We start from the raw sequence: 17952 nt of genomic DNA on the forward strand, positions 1-17952 counted from the left end.
TGTTTATGAAGATCGTATGAACCAAATATGAGGTCAATTGGAACTTATTTAGAGGTTGCTCAGAAAACAACAATTTTAATTTATCCTGTATTTTTCAGATGGCAGAAACTCGCAGCTCTTCCACAGTTTGGTTGCTGGGCAAGTCTGAAAAGGAAATAATATGTGCGGGACTACCAACCAAAGGACATACATTGCAGAAAATGGTGTACCATCACATACAAGAACACCATACAGTTCGTGAAAGTGCCAAACTTAGTGTTCAAGCTGTGTGTGCATACTGGGAGAAAGCACGAATTCCAGTGCAGAGAGTAGATTCCTGTGAGCGCCAACTTTTGAAGTTGTATGATGCCTACACACTGGTAAAAAAAAAATAGAACAAAGACATTCGAAAACTATAGAGTGAAGGAGCAGATGTTCAAAGATGATCTTCAATCCCTCTTCGATATCTCACCAAATGATGCGCTTGAGAAAATGACGAATGAAGAAGACAAAGCATTCCTTATCATGCAGCGTGAGGATCCCTCAAGTTCACGTATGGGATCTGTGGACAACACTCTGGCAGTGAAGGAGAACAGAAAGCGTATCAGGCTTGAGAATGAAGATAAAAGAAAGAAGAAACATGCTGCTGAGACTAACTGCAATGCAATCTGTTCCATCAACATCGGCTTTGGTTGATGATGATGATGAGTCCGAGATTGAAAGCTCCGATTCAGGGGACAATGAATTCAAACTCCAAAGTCCATCTTCTGCCAAACAGGTGAAAAAGGCTCCCATCATGGTGATCACTCCAGCAGTAGTGGCAACTCTGGACCGAGTAAATCTCTCAGATCGGCATGCTATGTTTGTGGCCAGTGCTTTTGCACAATCTCTTGGTCATACCATTGAAGACATTTCTCTGTCATGCAGTGGAATTCGTCGTGCTCGAATTCGTGGAAGGGAAAGAATGGCCACACCTCTGGAACATAGACAACTCATTCCAAGAGCTTGAGAAGAAAATACGCAGCATGAAGGTTTTCAATGACTGTGCTCAGCAAGGTGTTGCTCTCATCCAAACTTTCCATGACACTCTGACCAAGAATGAAGAGCAGAAGCAATTTGTGTTGAGAGTTGTAAAACTTCATCGTGAAAATTTTCCAGTGTCAACCAAAGCCATCTTGTCAAAGAAGTAGGCAATGTTTTGAAACACAAGTTTCTGAAAACAATATTACGTAAAATCATTCAAATTATGTGTATTCTGATGTTTACTTTGTTTTAATTGTTCTGATAGATATTTTATATTTTTTGATGGATGATTTATTTTTTCCGATAAATGATTTATTGTCAAATTAATACATGAATGTTTAATCTACTGTTTTGTTTTTAATCTTAATTTGACTATACTAGGGCATGCCCGTACTATATCTATACAGTGGGACCTCTAAATCCGAATTTAATTCGTTCCAGCGGAAGTTCGGATTGGGAAAAGTTCGGAATTAGAAACTATTTTCCTCATTAGAAATAATGGAAAGTGAATTAATCCGTTCCTGGACCCCAAAAATCCATTATCAAGACACTGTTAACTGCAAATACACATGATTCAAGGTAAAATAAGATGAGTAAATGCCCTAAATATCAAATAATAATAATAATAATAATAACAAGAAATAAATGTACTAACATGAAAATAACTGCATTTACCTTAGTGGAGAGTTCTGATGGTGCATGTGGAAGCTGGAGAGGAGGAAGGAGGGAGAGGGTTTTATTGCTTGGAAGGTGAGGCACCTTCCAAGCTAACATCAGATGACTGTGCTTCTGGTGTTTGCTCTCTTTGTCTCTTAACACCACGTGTAGAGGGTTGGGGCTCACTAGGCTTGCTTTCTTTAGAGAACCACCTCTCCAAAGTTGCCTGGTGTTGGCGACTTTTCTTAATTTTTCTGAAGTGGTCAATCACATTGTCACCGAACAAGTTAATGCTCCTGTTAACCACTGCTTTATTAGGGTGCCACCTTTCAACAATGGCCTGTGTTTTAGACCAATGGAAGCACAGTTCTTTAATTTCAGCACTGGAAATGTTACCACTAGCTCCCTCTTCCTCCTCTGAATAAATTTCCACTGCCACTTCTTCTTGCTGCATCTTGTGGAGGTGCTGAAGTTCTTCTGTGGTGAGTTCCTTGTTGTGATCCTCCACTAACTCCTCCACATCCTCTTCACTCACCTCCAAGCCCATGGACTGACCCAATGCTACAATAGCAGGCACAATAGGTTCTTCAAAGCCTTCAAAATCTCGACGCTCGCGGCGGGAAATATGAACGACGCTAACGCTATGTTGGCGGTTCGGTTATAGAAATACATTCGGAATTAGGGACAAAATTTTCTCGAATTTACGGTTCGGAATTAGAGTAGTTCGAGATGAGGGGCGTTCGGAATTAGGGGTCACTACTGTATCTAAAATTATATCCCCCCCCCCTCTATTTACATGAAATGGTTTGGTCCAAAGCGAACGGCTTGCGAGTACGGTGACAATCCCCCCCCCCCCCCCCCTCTATTTACATGAAATGGTTTGGTCCATTCGCAAAGCCAAAGCGAACGGCAGTTACGAATCGCAGTTACGATGAATCGCAAAGTAGTTTTAATTAGTTTTAAAACATAGTTTAACGGCAACATAGTTTGCCGACGGGAAATAAATGAATACGCTCTCAAATGTGCCATCCGAGGCAGAGTCTGTTCGCCACGTTCGGCACACGTGATAGCTCGCTGCTCTCTGATTGGTTGAATCGTTTTTTGGACATAGCTCGGTAACTACTTCTGCGATTAATTTAAAACCTTGAAAAGGCACATCCTCGGGTCCCCAGCAATATACCTGGCAAGTTTCAAGTATATCGGACCGGTAGTTGTCGAGAAACAGCGGTCACAGACAAACATACAAACATACAAACAAACATACACACAGAGATTAGTGGAATTATAGATAGATGAATGAACATTGAACAATGAACAATTGAACATACATGTACATTGTACACAATTATTTATTAGTTTACAAACAAACAACAACAATAACAATAATAAATAATTTGAGTAATTGAAAATAGATAATTATCTATCAATTGATGTATGATGCTAAAAATTATGTATCTTACTATTCATTAAAATTTAACAACATTTTGAGCAACCTCTAAATATTGTCCAATCAAGCTCAAATTTACACCACAAACTACTTTCTTGAATAGGAATAGGGGCAGGCTTGTGGAGAAATGAAAATCCAATCTTCAAATTTTTGGACCACCCTAATATATAGAGATATATATATATATATATATACGTATATATATATATATATATATATATATATATATATATATATATATATATATATATATATATATATATATATATATATATATATATATATATATATATATATATATATATATATATATATATATATACAGACTTGGCATTTAATATGGAATATTTTTTTGGTGGGGGTGAACTTACTTTTCAAGATGTCTTAGAACCAAAAGTTCATTGGGATTATGTTGAAATTATTCTAGATTTTGTTAATGTGACCTTTAGAAGAAACAAAAACCACATTTGACATTTCGAAACAAATAAATTGATCCTTGAAAGTGATGTAAACTGATATCGAACTCAAGTCATGGACAGTCCTGTGTTAAACTTCTGTACGTTTTCCAGAAGTATCTCTTTATTTTGCACATTAGCCAATTTTTTTTTTAACAAAAACAAAAGTTAAATTACGACTGGGATTACGGACAGTAAAATTACAGTTCAGTACTTCGTGTAACCCCCACGAGCATTCAGGAGAGCACGTACACGTTGAGGCATGCTGTTCACGAGATTTGCCAAGGTTTTGACAGGAATCACTTGCCATGCAGTGACAATAGCCTGCTGCAATTCACGCACAGAGGTCGGCTGCTGGTCCAAGTGGTCGATTTGACGCGTGAATTCTGCCCACAAGTTCTCTATCGGATTCATATCCGGGGACATGGCAGGCCACTCCATATGCTCTACACCATGGTCAGCAAGAAAGTGTTGGATCATGCGAGCACGATGAGGCCATGCATTGTCATCTTGGAAGACAAAGTTTCCTTGAAAGGCTGCACGAGCAAATGGAAGCAATGTTTCTTCCAGAATGGCCCTGTACTTGAACTGGTTCAGGATTCCATTCAGAACAACCAGGTCAGTTTTGCCCCCTGCATGAAAAGCAGCCCAATCTGTCACCCCACCACCTCCAGCTTGGACTCTTGGCATGATACAATCTTTGTTGTAGGTTTCATGCACTTGTCTGCGCACTCAGACGCGGCCATCTTGACGATAGACCAGAAATCTAGACTCGTCACTGAAGATCACGTGATTCCAGTGTTCTGGCTGTCATTGACGGTGCTCTCTGGCCCATTGCAATCGGCGCTGGCTGTGTTGTCTGATCAGGCGTGGCTTTCTCAGGGGACGCCTGGCACGATTGCCTGCTTGAACCAGTCGTTGGTTGACTAGCCTTCTGGATACAGGCACATTTGTCAGTTGCTGCCACTCAGCCCTAAGCCGATTAGCCTAATTGGTACGGCCATTGCGGACTAACCGGTGCAGCTGGCGATCATCCCTCCTTGTGGTTCCGCGGGGACGTCCTGGCCTCGGTATTGGAGTAGGGACACCCCTCTGAGCATTTCGTTTCAGGATCTTTGACACCTGACCTTGAGTGATGCCATACTGCCGAGCAATAGCACACTGTTTCATGCCGTAATTTCGTAAAGCCACCACTCCATGACAAACAGCATTGTCGAGTTGACGGACCATCTCCAGAGGAAGCAGCAATAACTTTTAGAGACGTGCAGCAGTTGTTTTCCACTAATACAGAACGCAACAACCCTTGTATACCCGACTGTGAAGCCAATCATCAAATGCACCTGTCCGTACATTTTGCCACGCCACCTGTGATATAATCCTGTTGTTGACTTCTTGCTGCGACAGACAATCAGTGACATGGTTCTTTTAACAAATAAATCACCAAAGTGTAAAAGAAACTCACCAGATTGATATACTGAGTTAAGAAAGTAAACCCAAGTCAAGAAAAAAAAATATATTCCATATTAAATGCCAAGTCTGTATATATATATATATATACACACACACACACACACACACACACACACACACACACACACACACACACACACACACACACACACACACACACACACACACACACACACACACACACACACACACACACACACACACACACACACACACATTATGGGAGAGTGGCCAGATGGAAGCCACTCCTGAGAAAAAGGCACATGACAGCATGCCTGGCATTTCCAAAAAGGCACCTGAAACACTCAACATGAGGCAAAAATTTCTGTGGTCTCATGAGGCATAAATTGAACTCTTTGGCATTCATGCAAAATGGTACGTCTGGTGAAAACCGAGCACAGCTCATATCACCCATCATCTAACACTACCCTACTGTGAAGCATGGTGGTGGCAGCATAATGCTATGGGGATGCTTTTCAGCAGCAGGGACTGGGAGACTTGTAAGGATAGAGGCAATAATGAATGGAGCCAAATACAGGCAAATACTTGAGGAGAACTTGCTTCAGAGTGCAAAAGACCATAGACTACGGTGAAGATTTACATTCGAACAGGACAATGATCCCAAGCATACAGCCAAAGCAACACTGTACTGTCTTCAGAACAAGAATGTGAAAGTCCTTCATTGGTCCAGCCAAAGCCCAGACTTGAATCCCATTGATAATGTGTGGAAAGACTTAAGACAGAAGTCTTAAGATAATGATAATGAAAGACATTGATAATGAAAGACAGAAGATTGCTGTTCAACAACACTCCCCATTCAACTTGACAGAGCTTGAACAAATCTCCAAGGAAGAATGGGCGAAACTCCACAAATCCAGATGTACAGAGCTGATACAGACATACCCAAGAAGACTTGAAGGTGTAATCGCTGCCGGAGGCGCGTTTACGGAGTATTGACGCAGAGTTGATTACTTGTGTAAATTAGATATTTCCTTATTTAATTTTTAATTATTTTGTAAAAATTTCAAAACAAAATTCCACTGACATTTTAGGGTATTATGTGGAGATCAGTGATAAAAAAAAAAATCGCAATTTAATCCATTTTTTATTCAGGCTGTAACAACAAAATGTGAAAAAGTCAAGGGGTGTAAATACTTTCTGAAGGCACTGTATATATTGTTCATGTGGAGAGAATCAGAAAGGTTTCACAAAGCTGACCATTCAACGATTACAGTCCCAAGTGAGTGAGCTTATTGCAGTGTTTATCCCTGACATGATGCAAGGGATAAACCCCATAAACCCCTTGCACCATGGGGTCAAACTGACGTGCATCATACATTCCATCACCAACGAGAGCAATGCAAATGTCGCCAATATGCCTCCGCATAGTCCCACAGTGGGTAGATGCCCTCATTCACCATCCTAAAAATAAGCAAGTTTGAATAGCTCCCATTTCCTCATGTTCTTCCACTTTTATTTTGATTCTTCTGTTACAACGCCTTCCTTATGTACCTTATATCCCCCCCGACGAGGCCTCTACATAATTTCATGCAGCAGAATTTCGTGTATTTTGAGTGAAAGAAGTGAGACGAAGTTGTAGGAGGAAGAAGAGGTGCGGCCACTGTGGAGGGCTCACTTATTGACAACCAGTCACAACCAGAAATGTTGTATACCAAGAGGTTTTGAGAAATTGAAAATTGACAAAACACCATGTAGGAAATGTACTGTGATATTGCTCTAAAATATACATGTTCTTTTCATCATATATTTGTATTATTCTTATTCAACCCGGGCGAAGCCCCCCCTCCCCCCTCTCCCTCCCCTCCCCCTCCCCCACTCCCTCCCCCCTTCACTCCCCCCTCCCCTCACCTCCCCCTCCCCTGCCCCCCTCCCCCGCCCCCCTCCCCCTCACCTCCCCGTCCACTCCCCCTCCCCCCTCCCCCTTCTCCCCTCTCCTCCTCCTCCTCCCCCTCCCTCCTCTACTCCCCTCCCCTCCTCCCCCCCCCTCTTCTCCCCTCCCCACCCTCTCCTCCCCTCCTCCCCCTCCCACTCCCTCCCCCTCACCTCCCCCCTCCCCCTCCCCTCTCCTCTCCTCCTCCCCCCCCTCCCTCCCTCCCCCTCCCCTCTCTTCCACCCCCTCCCTCCTCTCCTCTCCTCCTCCCCCTCCCTCCTCTTCTCTTCTCCCCTCCCCCCCTCTTCTCCCCTCCCCCCCTCTTCTCCCCTCCCCACCCTCTCCTCCCCTCCCCACCCATTCCCCTCCCCTCCCCTTCCTCCTCCCCTCACTTCCCCCACCCGGCAATGCCGGGTACTTCCCATGGCCAGCTGTACGTGGGCTGCTCGAGGGTTGGAAAACCAAGCAATCTTTATGTCTTGGCACCAAGTAAGAAAACCAGAAATGTTGTATACCAAGAGGTTTTGAGAAATTGAAAATTGACAAAACGTCATGTAGGTAATGTACTGTGATATTGCTCTAAAATATACATGTTCTTTTCATCATATATTTGTATTATTCTTATTCAACCCGGGCGAAGCCGGGTACCTCAGCTAGTTTTATTTATAAATCACAACTATGCAAAGAATCTGCAGGTTGCATTGCCATTAATTGTATGTATCTGTTAATTTTCAAAATGTATTGACAAAATGTATAAATAGATGGGTAGGAATAGATAATAAAACATTTAAAAATCATCTCTGTTAAATTCCTACCACATGTAATTCCAATGACTGTGTACCTGATTGAAGAGCACCATTCTGTCAACACATTCCTTCAAGGTGAACAACACATCCGCAGATGGCGCAGACCCATCTGCCGATGGGTCTGCATTGTCATTTCTCGTGCATCCACAGATGGGTCAGACCCATCGGCCGATGGGACCGATCCACAGATGGGTTCCAACATATATAAGCCGTTACGACTTCCGTTCGCTAGCAGTTGCTGGAGATTTCTGTACAATAAACAAGCTTTTGTACCCAACGAAATGGCCTCTTCTTATCGCCTTCGGCAACCGCTAAACTGGTGACCCCGTTGCCCCCGAACGTATTCGGGGGCCAAATGAACACGGCAGGATTGCGACCGCACTTTCTTCCACAAGACCTGAACTCAAACTGCCGGAGTTTTAGCAACGACGAGCGGCCATGTGGTTCGCGCATCGCGCTCGGATCCTCCTCTACGACTAGAGGGGCGAACCAGCTCCGGGACCCTCCGAAGGAACGCCGTTAACGGGGCGTTGGCGGCACGGCTACTTCGTCGCCTTCGCGCACACAGGCCGAGTACTGCTGCTCATCGCCTCCGCGCACACAGGCCGAGCACCGCTGCTCGTCGCCTCCGCGCACACAGGCCGAGTACTGCTGCTCATCGCCTTCGCGCACACAGGCCGAGTACTGCTACTTCGTCGCCTCCGCGCGCACAGGCCGAGTACTGCTGCTCGCCACTCCTACTACTGCTCCTACGGCGGATGCCGAGGCTGATGCTCCTGCAACTACAGCTACTACCGCTGCTCATCTCTTGTGCACGCACGGCTGCTTCGTTACCTTCGCGCGCGCTGGAGCCTCGTTGTCTTCGCGCGCACTGCTGCTCGCCCCTCCTGCAATTCCTACTGCTGCAACTACAACGGCTACCGCTGCTCTCCACCCGCGGCCCGGCTCTGTTCCACCCGCGGCCCGGCTCTGTTCCACCCGCGGCCCGGCTCTGTTCCACCCGAGAACTACGTACACGCCCGTGGCGTGCCTTCTGGGGGGGCGCATGTAGTGGTTACCTTGTTCACATGTCGCGGTTACCTTATTCACTTATCGCGGTTAACTTATCCGCATTTGACGGTTACCATTACGATGGGTTTGGACTAACCCACGCACACGGGCTTTTGGTTGTGTCGTCGTGACGCACGCGCGGCTGTTGGAGCCACGCCCTCCGAAGAGGGTTCTTGATGTTATATAAGCCGTTACGACTTCCGTTCGCTAGCAGTTGCTGGAGATTTCTGTACAATAAACAACCTTTTGTACCCAACGAAATGGCCTCTTCTTATCGTCTTCGGCAACCGCTAAACTCTATCCTTTAAATGCTGAGCATCAAGCAAGGAAGCAGCACATGCCATTTTTGTCCCCCGTCGTACAGCGTAGCGAAAGGGGGACTATGGCTTTCCCCTCCGTCCGTGTCCGTGCATGCGTGCGTGTGTGCGTGCGTGCTTAAGCGAAGGACCGCATTCGAATTTGGTGTGTGGGTGCAACCCACGTCAAAATCCAAGATGGCCGCCGCCATGTATGTCTGATGCCATGTATGTCTTAACCTTGTGAGATGAATATCTTGAAAAATAAGCGAAGTACCAACTTCTAATCTGGTGTGTGGGTGTATCTAGGCATAAGGAAGAACGCTATTGAAAATTGGGTCGCCACGTCAAAATCCAAGATGGCCACCGCCATGTATGTCTGAACCTTGTGAGATGAATATCTTGAAAAATAAGCGAAGTACCAACTTCTAATTTGGTGTGTGGGTGTATCGCGGCATAAGGAAGAACGCTATTGAAAATTGGGTCGCCACGTCAAAATCCAAGATGGCCGCCGCCATGTATGTCTGAACCTTGTGAGTTGAATATCTTGAAAAATAAGCGAAGTACCAACTTCTAATTTGGTGTGTGGGTGTATCGCGGCATAAGGAAGAACGCTATTGAAAATTGGGTCGCCACATCAAAATCCAAGATGGCCGCCACCATATATATGTCTGAAACTTGAGCGAAATTTTTCGAAAAATAAGCAAAGTACCAACTTCTAATCTGGTGTGTGGGTGTATCTCGGCATAAGGAAGAACGCTGTTTAAAATTGGGTCGCCACGTCAAAATCCAAGATGGCCGCCGCCATGGATGTCTGAACCTCGTGAGATGAATATCTTGAAAAATAAGCGAAACACCAACTTCTAATCTGGTGTGTGAGTGTATCTCGGCATAAGGAAGAACGCTATTGAAAATTGGGGCGCCACGTCAAAATCCAAGATGGCCGCCACCATATATATGTCTGAAACTTGTGAGCGAAATATCTTGAAAAATAAGCAAAGTACCAACTTCTAATCTGGTGTTTGGGTGTATCTAGGCACAAGGAAGAACGCTATTGAAAATTGGGTCGCCATGTCAAAATCCAAGATGGCCGCCGCCATGTATGTCTGAACCTTGTGAGTGGAATATCTTGAAATATAAGCGAAGTACCAACTTCTAATTTGGTGTGTGGGTGTATCTCGGCATAAGGAAGAACGCTATTGAAAATTGGGTGGCCATGTCAAAATCCAAGATGGCCGCCTCCATGTTTGTCTGAACCTTGTGAGCGAAATATCATATCATAGCATGTTTTCTGCGTCTTCCACTTTGTCAACTCACATCACTTCACCGACGGGGGACCTAGTCAGTCTTTGGTATAGCTTGACCAGGGTTTAAACCACCAGCCTCCCAAACGCAGCCGGTGCTCTAACAATTGCACCTTCGAGTCTGATAATCTCCTTGTTTTACTATATGTAGAAGCCTGGTGTTCTAACTACCGATGTCCCAGGCTCAGAGCGAAGGATTTCTCCACATTGTGAGCCAGGGGTTCAGATGGGAACACTAACATGCCAACTTTGTTGATTGTGCCAGCCATATATGCTTGCCTCAAAGACCAAGCCATGCATGTCTACGTGCAAACAGAGAAACCTGCCGAGGCTCATTAAACCAGTTAAGGTTTATTTGACTGCTCAGACGTTACTTGCACAACGATGGGAATTCAAAACAGAATACATACAAATGAGCGCTGGTTCCCGCTGGGCCTTATAAAGGAAGGCGTGCATTTATCAGTACCAAAAATCGACGCATGAATCACGTGGGTCCGCTCACAGAATGGCCATGAGTGCTAAATGAGTGCGAAGCTTCGTGAGTGCCAAGTGCATAAAATATTGCAATCTTTCGGCCACTGCGCCGGTCACGTTTCATTTCATTGGATGACACATCCAAGGAAGTCAGCAGTGTGCAAATTCCCAACTGCCAACATGAGATGATAAAATTAAAGAGATACTTTGTTGTTAATATTTTATTGCATTTATTTACATCGTTACCACATGTGTAAATGCCTTATTGTGAACACAAATGATATCTTAGGGCCAGGCACCAAAACAGAGAGAATTTTTTTTTTTTTGTAATAGTCATTTGTTTGTAGTAGAGATCTTTTAAATACTTGCACACTGTACGTGGATGATTGTCTATTCTACCTCAAACAAACAAGGACTCCATTCAAAATATGGGGGAAAACAAATCACAGAAATGTTCAGTTCCTTATCTGCATTAGCAAACCATGGGATTGAACCTTTACATCAGTCACGGACATATACATAGAAACAAGATTGACCGCAGTGATCACAACCTGCGACAAAATCTGGCAGCCGGCCAATTGGAAACGTGCATTTAAAGCACTTTTAAAAGATAAAAAGCAATATACATAGAAACAAGAATGACCGCAGACAACATATACATAGAAACAAGAATGACCGCAGACAACATATCCATAGAAACAAGAATGACCGCAGACAACATATCCATAGAAACAAGAATGACCGCAGACAACATATCCATAGAAACAAGAATGACCGCAGACAACATATCCATAGAAACAAGAATGACCGCAGACAACATATACATAGAAACAAGAATGACCGCAGACAACATATACATAGAAACAAGAATGACCGCAAACAACATATCCATAGAAACAAGAATGACCGCAGACAACATATCCATAGAAACAAGAATGACCGCAGACAACATATCCATAGAAACAAGAATGACCGCAGACAACATATCCATAGAAACAAGAATGACCGCAGACAACATATCCATAGAAACAAGAATGACCGCAGACAACATATCCATAGAAACAAGAATGACCGCAGACAACATATCCATAGAAACAAGAATGACCGCAGACAACATATACATAGAAACAAGAATGACTGCAGACAACATATCCATAGAAACAAGAATGACCGCAGACAACATATCCATAGAAACAAGAATGACCGCAGACAACATATCCATAGAAACAAGAATGACCGCAGACAACATATCCATAGAAACAAGAATGACCGCAGACAACATATACATAGAAACAAGAATGACCGCAGACAACATATCCATAGAAACAAGAATGACCGCAGACAACATATACAGAGAAACAAGAATGACCGCAGACAACATATACATAGAAACAAGAATGACCGCAGACAACATATCCATAGAAACAAGAATGACCGCAGACAACATATCCATAGAAACAAGAATGACCGCAGACAACATATCCATAGAAACAAGAATGACCGCAGACAACATATCCATAGAAACAAGAATGACCGCAGACAACATATCCATAGAAACAAGAATGACCGCAGACAACATATCCATAGAAACAAGAATGACCGCAGACAACATATCCATAGAAACAAGAATGACCGCAGACAACATATACATAGAAACAAGAATGACTGCAGACAACATATCCATAGAAACAAGAATGACCGCAGACAACATATCCATAGAAACAAGAATGACCGCAGACAACATATCCATAGAAACAAGAATGACCACAGACAACATATCCATAGAAACAAGAATGACCGCAGACAACATATACATAGAAACAAGAATGACCGCAGACAACATATCCATAGAAACAAGAATGACCTTAGTGGTCACAACCTGCGACAAAATCCGGCGGACGGCCAATTGGAAACGTGCATTTAAAGCACTTTTAAAAGATAAAAAGCGTTGATCTTTTTAAAATTCCAAACTGAACCGCTTCCTTGGGACACAGGTGCGATTTTTAATATGAAACAGGCAAAGCCTAGAAACAAATGAAACCTATTAGAATTACCCTTTAGAACTCTTTAGAATTGCCCTTTAAAACCTAATAGAATTACCCTTTAGAACCCTTTAGGATTACCTGTAAGACTGCTCTAGAATTACTCTTTAGAACTCTTTACAATAATATATTGTGAGTTAGAGAGGTGGTTCTTCTTCATTTTGACGGATGGATGGACGGAAGGAAGGAAGGACATAGCCAAACATTGAAGCGGCTTCCCCACTTAAAAATAAACTCGACACCTCTTATCCATGTCACCCTCCCCACGGTCATATCACAACGAGCCGATTCGTCACATGGTCACGGATTGCTCAACTTCAACATGGGGCCGTTCAAAAATCACGTAACTATTTTTTAAAGTAATTTGCGCAACGTAACGTTTGATTACTGCAAGATATTTGCATTATTCGTCAGGCATAGCTGCGTGGCATGCTCTCACTATATCCCACACGATCCTGTCTGAGTCGCAAGGGCATATGGTATATTTCACAAAACAGAACCAAACACACACATGGAGCAGGAACAGCATTAAATCTCCTCTCCTTAAGAATAAATAAAAAAAAATCAAACCAAAGATCAGGTTTGTCCGAACGTTTTACAACATGGCCTGAGCGAGTAGTGTAGGCAACAGACTCGTGAAACTGTTCAAACCCAACAGTGGGGACACAGGAGAAACATTATGGTGATCATCACAGGTGGCAGGAGAAGGGGAGGAAGCATTGTGCTCATCAAAGTCCCATCTTCCAATATCTGGTACGCACACATAGCCAGTGTGATTTGCCAGCTTGCTTGAAGATCAGAGATGTTGGCAGATCAAATGGTTGCCTGCTTGGAGCACGTATGACCTAGGCTACTCGTGTTTATGTATGATCTCACCAGCAACCCATTTGCTATCGCCTGGCGGTGTTTCCATGCGGACCTGCTAACCCTGAACTAAAGGTGGCCGTTCTCACGCTACCCGATTATGATACAACTTCTGCTTGGTCTTCTCCATGTCAAAATGTTGTTCAACATCATGAAAGCTATAGGATGTTGGTACAAGTAAGCTGCGCTTTGCAGGCAACTTGTTACGTGCTCTTCCACCCATCATCAACTGTGCAGGGGACAAGTGCAGTCCTTCCAGGGGAGTTGTGCGGTCGTCCAACAAAGCTAAATGTTTGCCCTCTTCTATTTTTCCACAATTTTATTTAGTCTGCACTGGTATTTCAGCTTCACCGTTAGCACGAGCCAATCGAGGGCTTGAAGTAGTTTGGTGAATGCCGTAATCAAATCAGAACAACTTGAACTCTCTGGACACCAACAAGAATGCATCGTCACTCCTAAGACCCTCAGGTATTCTGTGGATCCACGACAATACCATGCCGACAAAAAATGGACTTTAGAGCATCAATCATTGTGCGGCTTCTCATATCCTTGAGATCACGTAGCTCCACAAATTTCGAATAATAATCAACAACTAAAATGTACAGAGCAGCGAGTTCGGTTAACTTCTGACACCATGTAAGATAACTGCTTTATTCGGCAGCCCATTGCTGTGTGGAGTGCTCTCACGAGATCCCACACGATCCCGTCCGAATTGCAAGGGCATATTGTATTTCACAAAACATGGAACCCAAAACACACATGGAGCAGGAACAGCATTACATTACAATTACATAACGTAAAGTAAAACTTGATTACCGTGCATTATGCTGGGATATTTAAACTTTACTATCATTCGACATGTGATTAGATTTTTCGAGGTTCCTCATTGTGAGTAACACTCGACCCAAGCAAAGCCGATGGAAATCTAATGCAACAAACCTGAGCAGTGTATAATCAGCAGAGGCCTACAGGCCTAATGTGTTAGGCCCACCAGAAAACCAAAATGGCGGCAATATCATTTTGTTTCGGTGCTATGGTGGGTGGATTCAAGCGACAGATGTGGGTGTGGTCTGGCAGCTGTCCGTCCAATGTGTACAAATTTCAAAAATCTACCCCCAACAACAACAGCAGCAGCAGCAACAACACAAAGCTCTTCTTGACTTGCGGCATGTGGCAGGTATAAAGGTGGTCATTCTGTTTAAATGAGCTTTTATCCAATCCAAAGTATCATACTCTGATACATAGCATTTGTTCTGCTGGAGCAGTTTCTAGGCTTGGGATCATGCTGGGCAGTTTGCCATCACTCTCCCATGAATAGTCAGGGCAGGAATTGGGAATTTGTTCAGAGTGCCAGCGACAGCTCACCTACTCCTTGAGAAGGGCACCGAGAGATCTTTAACGTCAACCAACTAATGTTGGCAGATGGGGCACCTAGTTTAACGTCCATCTGAGGAACGGCACACACACGCATCTCAAAGTGGCATTACATGGTGGGGGAGGGAAAGGTTTTTGGATTTATATTTTCTTTAACATATTTTGCAATGAAGTCTGTTTTTATGTTTGTTTGTTTTTTTTTTTCAACATTCATGAGACAGTATGAATTTCCTGAGCTATTTTCCCTTTGTCTAATTATTTCAATGCATAAATGATGGATTTTTAAGGAATCATCATCATCAGGGCAATTTATAAATACCATCCCTGGAAGAATATAGTGCTGCCAAAGCAGGAAATACATCTTGCTGCCAAAGCAGGAAATGCAGAAAATACAAGGAAATACATCTCTGATGGTTTGCCATTGCCTTGCCAGTGGGATAGGAATTTGAATAGTCACCATATTACAAGTACAGAAGCACAGACAGTTCAAACAATGGGAAACCTATGATAAAGGGGACACCAGTGCATGATTTTGTTCCAATTTCATAACAAAAGGCTTAACATCTTCGCAACTTACCACCCAGGCACGTTCGCCAAATTGCAGTGCTGACTCGAGAGAGTTGACAGAGGGAATACCAGCATAAGCGAGAGCAAGCACAAAAGGCCGATAATCCCTCCCTGTTCCATCACGGACACACTGCCGAAGAAGCACAAGGTCTGGCGTGTAGGATCTAGCGAAAAGAGTAACGGTAAGGTGAAGGAACAGCAATGACAGCGAATAAAAACCCCACAATACAGTTTATTTGAATAACGCACTGCACTGGCTTTCATTCCAAAAGAAAAAGCCCAATCAACTCACCCCCATCCCCCAGACTCAAGAGCAATCCAAAATTAAAAAAAAAAAATCAACAAAACGACGTCATGCAGAGCACAAATCCGCCCCTCCCCCCAAAAAAGGTTGCCATGGATACATCAAATTGTCAATTTCATTAAGATTAAAATTGACCATCTTAAATAAAGCTCAGGTCAAACGGATGACAATTGATGATTTTTCAGATGAAAATTGATGATTTTGGAAGTTTGACCTCGAGTTGACTTTTGACCTTTTAACCTAAAAAATAGTTGGTTTTCCAATTTAGTGACTATGTAAATGCTGTTAAATTTTCAAGTCAATCGGATGAAAAATGAGAATTTTAGAAAAGTCGACCTCAGGATGACCTTTGACCCCAAAATCAATCGGCTACTTCCTTATGACCAACTTTACCATCTGGTGAAGTTTTGTGAAGTTTTGTTTGAAATCGTGACGTGTAGGTGACAGACAAACAAACAAACAAGAAGCCCTCATGCGGAGCATGATACTTGCAAAATCGCCCCCCCCCCCCCCTCCCCAAGAAAAAAATATTCCATCGATACAGCAAATTGTCCATTTCATCAAGATTAAAATTGACAATCTTGATCAAAGCTCGGGTTAATAGGAAGAAAAGTGACGATTTTTCAGATGAAAAATGATGATTTTGGAAGATTGACCTCGAGTTGACCTTTGACCTCAAAAATAGTTGGTTTCCCTATTTATTGACTCGATGTGCAAATGCTGTTTAATTTTCAAGTCAATCGGATGAAAATTGACACGTTTTTTTTAGATGAAAATTGATGATTTTAAAAATTTGACCTTGAGTTGACCGTTGACCTATTGACCTCAAAAATATGTTCATTTCCCAATTTAGTGACAATATACAAATGCTATTCAATTTTCAAGTCAATCGGATTCAAAATGGCGGTTTTATAAATTTGACCTCCAGATGACCTTGGACCAAAAAATCAATAGGATTCTCAATTGGGACGACCTATACAACTTGGTGAAGTTTCGTGACGATCAGTTTAGAATTGTGACCTGTAGGCCGGTGACAAACAGACAAACAAACAGACAGAACCACAAACGCAACCAACCAATATCTATCTATAATTCCAGTAATCTCTGTGTGTGTGTGTGTGTGTGTGTGTGTGTGTGTGTGTGTGTGTGTGTGTGTCTGTGTGTGTGTTTGTTCGTTTGTCTGTGACCGCTGTTTCTCGACAACCACGGGTCCGATATACTTGAAACTTGCCAGGTATATTGCTGGGGACCCGAGGATGTGCCTTTTCAAGGTTTGAAATTAATCGGACAAGTAGTTACCGAGCTATGTCCAAAAAACGATTCAACCAATCAGAGAGCAGCGAGCTATCACGTGTGCCGAACGTGGCGAACAGACTCTGCCTCGGACGGCACATTTGAGAGCGTATTCATTTATTTCACAACTATGTTGGCGCTATGTTGGCGTTAAACGATGTTTTAAAACTAATAAAAACTAATTTGCGATTCTTTCGCTTTCCTGCGCGTTTGTGCATGCTATGGCGATTTCTTTACCAAACTCCGCAAGCCGTTCGCTTTGGACCAAACCATTTCATGTAAATAGAGGGGGGGGGATATAATTTTAGATATAGATATAGTACGGGCATGCCCTAGTACTTGAAAATCTTCTATTTTGCAAGTAAAAAAAAATCTAAAAAGCCAAATATTGGTTGTAAAATAGCAATTTTGTGGCAATTGGGCTCTCAAGCCCTCACTTCATCGCTTCCTTCCTTCCTTCCTTTTTCTACAGCGATATTCATTCATGACGGGGAGTAAACCTTTTAGTTTTGGTTGTTCCTTTTTAGACCACTTCATTACGCCTTTCAAGGATTCCTTTCTTTTTCTTTTCTTTTTTGTATACAAGATCGAGGCTCGTGTAAGAGCAAAGCTTTCTGAATGTAGGTAGAATATTATTTTTATGCCTCCACCGACAA

General features: G+C 43.1%; 1 protein-coding gene across 1 annotated transcript in view; it reads right to left on the reverse strand.

The window, feature by feature from the left end:
* Nucleotides 1-17952, reverse strand: part of LOC137437247 (uncharacterized) — a 119566-nt gene that overhangs the window by 77044 nt on the left and 24570 nt on the right. The window contains exon 4 of the mRNA XM_068131611.2: nucleotides 15710-15863. Coding sequence (XP_067987712.2) covers nucleotides 15710-15863 — 154 coding nt within the window. The remainder of the gene's footprint in view (nucleotides 1-15709; nucleotides 15864-17952) is intronic.

Source organism: Myxine glutinosa, chromosome 12 (genome assembly GCF_964187855.1).
Source record: "Myxine glutinosa chromosome 12, kmMyxGlut1.1, whole genome shotgun sequence".
Lineage (NCBI taxonomy): Eukaryota > Metazoa > Chordata > Myxini > Myxiniformes > Myxinidae > Myxine > Myxine glutinosa.